Genomic DNA, 8,676 nt, shown 5'->3' with positions numbered 1-8,676 from the left:
TTTTCTTTCTTCTTTCTTTTCTTTTTTTTTTTTTTGGGGGGGGGGTTGAATTTCGATTTTTTACTGGTTACTGTTTGAAAGGGGTTAATAAGGATTCCTTATAAATTACATAAAAAATAATTAGAACACCCGCAATATCACTCTGTTATCAAAATACATTCATTTCTGTTCGTAATTGTCGTTGATATCTATTTCCATCAGCGTTTCTGACCAGTAATGAAAATCGATTCGCCGGACACTTCTTACATTCCCTTCCTTCCGGATGCAGTTATCCTCAACAGCACCTGGAGTGGGCGGGCGTAACGAAGAAAGTTGCCTGTGATTGGTCATCTAATTTTCCGAAAAGCTGGAGGCCTACAGTTCTCTCGCAAGAAACGATACACATTTACTTCCAGATATTCGATTCAATTGATAAAGTATTATAAAATCCATGTAGCTGTATCTATATTTTGAAGTGCCGTGGGAAAAGCATGCGTAAAAGCAATCTGTCTAAGAGTGGAAGTAAGAAAAAAATAACAAGTCTAGGATAGTTTGGGCACTGCCCACCTCGTCCCGGCATTACCGACGTCCTTGAACGTACAGTTTAGAAATATAACTGAAATGGGAACGAAACTGTCCATGCCTCAGTATAAATAGGCCCGTACTTCCAAAAGACCGACAGAGTCGCTGAACTCGACCCTCAAATCACTTCTCCCTTACTCTCTTCTGAATACGTGAAAGGTAAGCAGCGTGGTCCTTCGTGAAGTAGAAATGATGCTTAGGAAGTGAATCTTAATTCAGTTAATACGTGAAGTGTGCTGTGTAAGGAGTAAGTTGTGAGAATCATTGGCATTTCTCTCTTAGTATTATCTATAATGCTTCTATTTTTTTTTTTTTTTCTTGACATGAAAAACTACGATGTGAATACTATTTAAACCCTATGAAATAAGACTCGGGTTCTTTCCCTAACCATCGCTTTCAATGCGTTTTATGAACGTAATATTTTCGCTTCATACGCATTGGAAACTTCAATTACACTTATATAACATGTGAGCCTTTACTAAAGTCAGCATCAGCGTCAGCCAACCTTGATTAATGAACGTGGAAGTCGCATCTCAATTTTTTAAAGTGTGAAGCTCTTGCGAGTGCGAAAGGAACAGAAACCTAAGTACCTGTGTTGTGAGATGTTAGAGATGTTTGCAATATTTCCTCACAATTAATATTACCATATGCTAAAATGAGGTATTATAAGTGAAATCTTTTAGCGTGTTATTTGCATAACATGCTTGATTCATATAAGTGTGCAATCAACTTTTCGCTGTGCCAGTCACTAATTCAGAATCTATGCATTGTGCCTGTAAGTTTTCGATATACTTAAATAACTATGAGCTCCTCTGTTTCTTAGCCATTACTTACTTTTAAAATCTTAGAATTCGCCAACAAAATTAAATCTACCATGAACTGAAAATGCAGTTCGTATAATGATATCATTTTCACGTTTATTTGCAAAATTTGACTGAATAGTTTAAGAGTGGGAACACTTAAATACCATAGCTCTTGTTCACCATTATTACTTTTTATTCAAGAACGCATGAGAAATCTATAGAATTCAAACTCTCATAAACTCAGAGATGATAAGCGTTTAGCGTAATATAATTTCAATATATATCACGTTTATATATTCGCGAAAAGTATGAGCTGAATATTTTAGAGTGGGAAGCCATCTTTTCTCCATCACTCACTCGGATTCACTGTCCTGTATCTATTCTTTCTGTACACCAATTAAGTATCGCTGCTCATTTGGGCGACAAAGTCCTCTCGGGTCAGCCCACATCGCATGGAGAAGTTACACAGATAGAAGGGCGTGTGATTGGACTTTATTCCCAAATGAGTGATCGAGACGCGGGTCTTCCAATCACCGCTGCTCTAATCTGTGGAATTTCTCTTTGCAGGATGTGGCGCTTCACGGCGACGTTACTGCTGCTGGCTCTGGCCTCGGCCGAACCCCAGGGATACAATTACCCGGAACCCGACAACCAATACCTTCCTCCTGCAAAATGCAACCTTGCTCCTGTCACTTCCGTCGTCTACAACACTCAGCTTCAGACCTCAGTTCGCCTCCAGACCGTCAATCAACTCAACACTCAGTACACAACCACGACCATTGTCAGGCAACAGGTGGTACCAACCACACTTTTCCAGACTCGAGTTCAGACGCAGGTCCAGTATCAGACCAGCGTTATTCGACAAACAACTATTCGTACTATTGATAGGTTTATCACACAGACCGTTCCAAGCCCACCTATTGTACAAACTCGTTTCGTCACTTCAACCCGTGTGGTGCCACAAGTCAACTACGTCACACGTACACAGGTGCAGACTCAGGTTGTTCCTGTCCAGGTAACCAGCACTCAGATCAGAACTGTTATCCAGACTCTTACTAATTACCAGACACAGGAGCGTCAAGCTACCCGTGTCGTCACTGTCCCAGGCCGTGACGTTGTACAAACTCGTGTTCAGACTGTTGTTCAGACCTCCATTGTCAGGAGTCAACAGCCAGCTATCACCCGTTTTGTAACATCCACACGTGTCCAACAGCTACTAAGGACATCTGTCGTCCGTGGACAGGACGTTCTTTCAACTACTGTTGCTCAGCGTCAACAGGTTATTCCTTTCACATCTGTGAACACTCGTTACCAAAATGTCGTTGCTACTCGTCAACAGGTGGTGACGAGAACCAGTGTTGCTACCCAGACACGTATCCTCACACAGGTAGTGTCCCAAGAAGTGGTGCGTACACAGCTGGTTCCCACCACCATCTACACTACTCTCTTCGAGACAAGGGTTCAGCCATTCACACAGGTGCAGACAGTTGTCAGGACCCAATACGTCACACCGGTCCCCGTTGTACAAACCCGTCAGGAAGTCAGAACCTCTGTGCTCCAAGTACCCGGTCAAGACCGCGTCGTTAACCGCGAGGTGGTGCAGACCCAACAAAGACAAGAGCTCGTGTACCGCACAGTCAACCAACCTCGCCAAGTTACTATCACTCAGACAGTCACTTCCTCTTGTGGTTATAATTACGATGCACCGGCCGTACCCTTCAATTTTTAGAGAAACAACTACTCCGTGCCAAAACGTTTAAATCATGATTTATATTAATTTTACCCACGAGGAATTAAGTTGGAAAAATGACCGAAACTTTTTCAACAAATCTGTTTATATTTCGCTTCCCAGTGAACTCTGATGGAAGTAAATGTGAAATACACACCAGTATCCCTATACAACACTTTTTTATTACTCCTTCATATGAAATATTCTTTATGTATTACAGACAATCCATAGTAAGTATCTTCAACTTGTTATTAATTCACATGATATTAATTCTGTATTTTTATGCAACTTTACTTCTTATTGTTCTATGAAAGTAAATTCTGTTATATATTGGAGGCATTACTTCTCATTGAATATAACTCATTTCATATCCACATTTCTAGATTCATCACATGTCAGTTTATACATCAACTTTAATTTTATCAACTTCCAGTTAACTTAACTGGTGTAATACTAACAATGTATTCTTTAGGATGAGGACGCTGCTGCTCTCCCTGCTGGTCGGCTGCGCCTTCGGAGCGTCTGTCGAGAGGCCTCGCCGTCAGATCTTCGGAGCTCGCATTAACCTCGAGTCCTCTTATTTGCCGCCAAAGGAAGAAGCCCAATGCAAGCCATCTGTCGTTTACCGTACGCAGCTACAATATTCTACCGTAGTCGTCCCATCAACTGTCTATAAGACAAATGTCCAGTACATCACACAAACATCCGTCCGCACACAGCAGGTCTTCACCACCTTATACTCACAGATCGTCCGCACTCAGCAGGTTCCTTCAGTGCGCTACCAAACACTCACTGTCACTCGCACTCAGGAAAACCTACGCACACAGCTCATCACTCTCCCTCCTCAGGTCAACTATGTAACTCTTTACCCAGCAGAGTATCAGGACCCAAGTGCAATACCAGACACGGTATGAGACTCGTGTCCAACAGATACCTACCACTGTCGTTAGAAATGTCGTCTCAACACAGGTGGTTCCTCAGCAAGTGGTCAGCACCGTCTATAGAACACAGACGGTTATAAGGACACAGCAGTTACCAGATCAAACTCGTATTGTACCCACTACTCAGTATAGCACTCGTTATTCTACTGTAGTCATACCTGCACAGAACGTGGTCAGGACTACCCAGATTGTCAGGACCAACGTCGTCACCCAAACCATCACACAACCTGGTCAGACTCGATCATCACCTCTACACAGTTGGTTCCTGTCACCACCACTATCGTCTCGCAGGTAGTTCGCACTAACACGCAGACTCAATACGTAACACGTACACAAATAGAACAGCGAGTCTCCACCGTCGTTCGTACACAGCAGGTGCCTCAATACAACACAAGGATCGTCACCGTTCCTCAGCAGGTCGTGAGGACACAGTTCTCTACTCGAGTGGTTCCTACAACCATCTACTCTCAGAGGACAGCGTCTTCATACATCAACCTTCCCGCTCAGACACGCTACGTCACAGTCACTCAAACCTCTGTCAGGACACAACAACTACCCGGTCTAACTCGCACTCAGTACAACACCAGAGTCGTCTACAACACCAATTACGTGACTTCTACCGTATACAGGGAACAGTATAACACCGTGACGGCCACTGCCACCGTCAAAGGAGACTGCGGCTACAGCTACCCAGCGCCTGCTCGTGCCTTCAACCCCTTCGCCAGCTAGAGGATCTTTTACAGCAAATATTCGTCGGTGAAGATGGCCTTTCTTAAGAGAAATGGGAATAAATTTGCATCATATTAAAAAGATCATTTCACAGAAGCCATGCATAAAATGTTTTAAGATTTCCTACCACTATCTTAATAATGTAATAAAGTGTATATCGATAATGCCCTAACTTTCTTTGACCCTTTTAGGATTCACAAAAATGAATTGTTATTGAAGGCAACGAAGCATTAAATCAGACATGCTATATCCAAGCCCGATGTTTGATCGCATTGTTATACAGTAGCAAAGATGACAATAATTATAAGTGAGAGCGCGCTCTCAAACGTTCTAAATAATAAACAGCATCTTGCCAGTCCAGGCAGGCTGCTGCGTTTCCCATAATCTGCTCAGTATCTTAATCATACAGTTTACAATAATTTGCACATTTGCAAGTAAATATAGTAACCATATACCCAGACCTTACTGTACTTTCGTATTAAGATATGGAATTAGAGTCGGTGTGTCGCAGTAGTCAAGGAAACATTTTCAGTGTCTCGCCACACTGTTGAGAAATACAGCATAAGATGTGCTTCGAAACGGAGGTGTCATACTAGCACTGTTTTCATGGTTTTTTTCCGTGTTTGTTTTGTATTTTTGTTTTTGTTTTTCTGTGTACCCCTGGCGTTTTGACTGGATGTGGTAATTTCCAGTCATACGATAATTCTTGTTTTAGCTGCTATAGTATTGCCAAACACTATAGTAATGCAAAGTAAATCTATTTCTATCATGTAATAATTTGAAGAGACATTCCGATGTGTAGACAGTATAAAACCGCAAAAGTCTTTCTTGTACCTAATTTTTTTTTTTAATCTAGTTGCCAGTTTGTTTACATCTGTGAGCCACACATATGCACATATATGTATATATGTATATATGTATCTTTGTATTTCTGTGAGCGCGTATGCACGTTAGTGTGTGTGTGTGTGTGTTTGTGTGTAGGTCTGTGTGCTTGTGCGTGTGCTTTTTGATTCATCATGGAAAATCTACCCGCAATCGTATCATATAACAATTATCATCGAACCTTATCTTGGTATGCTCATTGATATTTTCATCGCCAAAGAATATTTATTTTTATAACACATGGACATACAATTATTCAGCAAAGTGTAAAAACTGCATTCATATTTAAAATTAGTTGCAGGCCTGTGTCTTTTTACAATGACCCGACATAAAAACTTCCTTATCTCCCTAACAGACAAAAAAAGCAGGAAGCGCTTCTTAAACAAACAGTCATCTGACAGTTATTGTTGTCGAGTGTATATATATGTCTGTGTGTGTGTGTGTATTCAATAAATATGTGGGCTTGAGTATTTATGTATACACACACTTACATATATAAACTATATATGTATATGTATATACATATATATGTACATATATGCATATTTGTGTGTCTATACACATGACCACACACACATATATGTATGTATGTATGCATGTATGTATGTATATACATATATGAAGATATGCTTATATACATATATATGCTGTACGTATGTATATCTGTACATATATGTGTGTGTGTGTGCGTGCGTGCTTGTGAGTGTGTGTGTGTGTGTGTGTGTGTGTACATATATATACAAATTATTATGTACACCACACACACAAACGCGCGCACCCATACCAACACACACACACACATATATGTGTGTATGTCCGTGTGTGTGCATATATATATATACATATATATATATATATATATATATATATATATACATATACATATATACATAAGCATACATATACATTTATATTTATATATATATTTATATATCTATGTGTGTGTACACACACACGCACACAAACGCGCGCGCGCACATATGCACACACACACACACACACACACACACACACACATATATATATATATATATATATATATATATATATATATATATTATATATATAAATATGTACATATACATAAATATGTATACACACACACAGACATATATGTGTGTGTGTGTTGTGAATATGTGTGAACGTGTGTGTGTAATTATTTGTATATAAATGTACATGTTGTGTTGTGTGTGTGTGTGTATGTGTGTGTGTGTGTTATATATGTCTTTCTATCCATCTATATCTCTGTGTCCCTATCTACCTCTCTTTTTGTGTACATATGTGTATATATATATATGAATATGTAAATATATATATATGGGTATGTCTGTGTGTGTGTATGCATATATATATATATATATATATATATATATATATATATATATATATATATATATATCCTTGTATATATATATGTATGTATAAAGTATATACACACACACGAATAACATCTGTATCACTAAAAGAGTTTTTAAAATATACAGTTACTGTTGCATACCCATCAATGATATAACACGATATTATAACGCCTGTGTGTAGAATTTAAAACACTATCTTTTCACTCTATAGTATCCCAATTTATTAGGAAAAATGTTTCAAACCAATTAACAATGCTCATAGAAGTAAACTCATTAGAAGTAAACTTTTATCTTATACATCATTACTAAAAGCAAAAATAAAATTTATGATAAAGGACAAAACACAGATATGGCACACACACACACACACACAACCACAAAACAAAACACATATATATATATATATATATATATATATATATATATGTGTGTGTGTGTGTGTGTGCATGTACATGTATACATAAACAGGTGTATATATATCCATTATATATTTACATATATATACATATATGTTAGTGTGTATGTTTCTGTGTGCGTGTATACACACTCACACACACTTATATATATATATATATATATATATATATATATATATATATATATATAAAATATATATATATGTATGTATATGTATATATATATATATATATATATATATATATATATATATATATATATATATGTATTATGTATTATATTTATTTATATATACAAATATATAAATATATATATATATATATATATATATATATATATATATATATATACATATATATCTTTATACATATATATTTATATATTCATATTCATATTCACACACACACACACAATATATATATATATATATATATATATATATATATATATATATATATATATATATATATATATATTCACACACATAGATACGTATATGGTGTATGTATATATTTATATATGTATAGTTGCATACATACACCCACATACCCACAAACACAAGCACACGCACATATATATGTTTGTATATATATATTCATAAATGTGTATAGAAACATATATACGTCTATATTCATATATACATATATATACATATATTTTCTTTATTTATATATATATACACACATATGCCATGATTTTTATATATGTACACATGAATGCATCTCAGTGTTAACATACGTACATATTATCCATTCTGAGATTACTTTAAAGCCTTCTTTCTTTCTTTCTTTTTCTTTTCTTTTTCTTTTTTTTTTTTTTTGGGGGGGGGGTGAATTTCCGATTGTTACTGTTTGAAAGGGGTTAATAAGGATTCCTTATAAATTACATAAAAAATCATTAGAACACCCGCAATATCACTCTGTTATCAAAATACATTCATTTCTGTTCGTAATTGTCGTTGATATCTATTTCCATCAGCGTTTCTGACCAGTAATGAAAATCGATTCGCCGGACACTTCTTACATTCCCCTCCTTCCAGATGCAGTTATCCTCAGCAGCACTTGGAGTGGGCGGGCGTAACGAAGAAAGTCGCCTGTGATTGGTCATCTAATTTACCGAAATGCTGGAGGCCTACAGTTCTCTCGCAAGGAACGATACACATTTACTTCCAGATATTCGATTCAATGATAAAGTATTATAAAATCCATGTAGCTGTATCTATATTTTGAAGTGCCGTGGAAAAGCTATTTTGGGAA

The 8,676-nt window shown here is 37.0% G+C and overlaps 1 protein-coding gene and 1 pseudogene across 1 annotated transcript; both read left to right on the top strand.

Moving 5' to 3' along the window:
- LOC119573030 overlaps positions 1–4,913 on the top strand; it is an 11,806-nt pseudogene extending 6,893 nt beyond the window's left edge.
- LOC119573032 lies at positions 596–3,263 on the top strand. Its single transcript, XM_037920015.1, has 2 exons — positions 596–720; positions 1,932–3,263. The coding sequence occupies exon 2, from the start codon at positions 1,933–1,935 to the stop codon at positions 3,091–3,093; it is 1,161 nt and encodes a 386-aa protein (XP_037775943.1). The 5' UTR covers positions 596–720; position 1,932; the 3' UTR covers positions 3,094–3,263.
- Positions 4,914–8,676: the final 3,763 nt, after the last annotated feature.

This window comes from Penaeus monodon, chromosome 5 (genome assembly GCF_015228065.2).
Source record: "Penaeus monodon isolate SGIC_2016 chromosome 5, NSTDA_Pmon_1, whole genome shotgun sequence".
Classification (NCBI taxonomy): domain Eukaryota; kingdom Metazoa; phylum Arthropoda; class Malacostraca; order Decapoda; family Penaeidae; genus Penaeus; species Penaeus monodon.
This window is presented reverse-complemented; position numbering and strand designations above follow the sequence as displayed.

Bases quoted from the DNA above. Each gene is read 5' to 3' on its own strand.
- LOC119573032 (XM_037920015.1), top strand. From the start codon at position 1,933: ATGTGGCGCTTCACGGCGACGTTACTGCTGCTGGCTCTGGCCTCGGCC.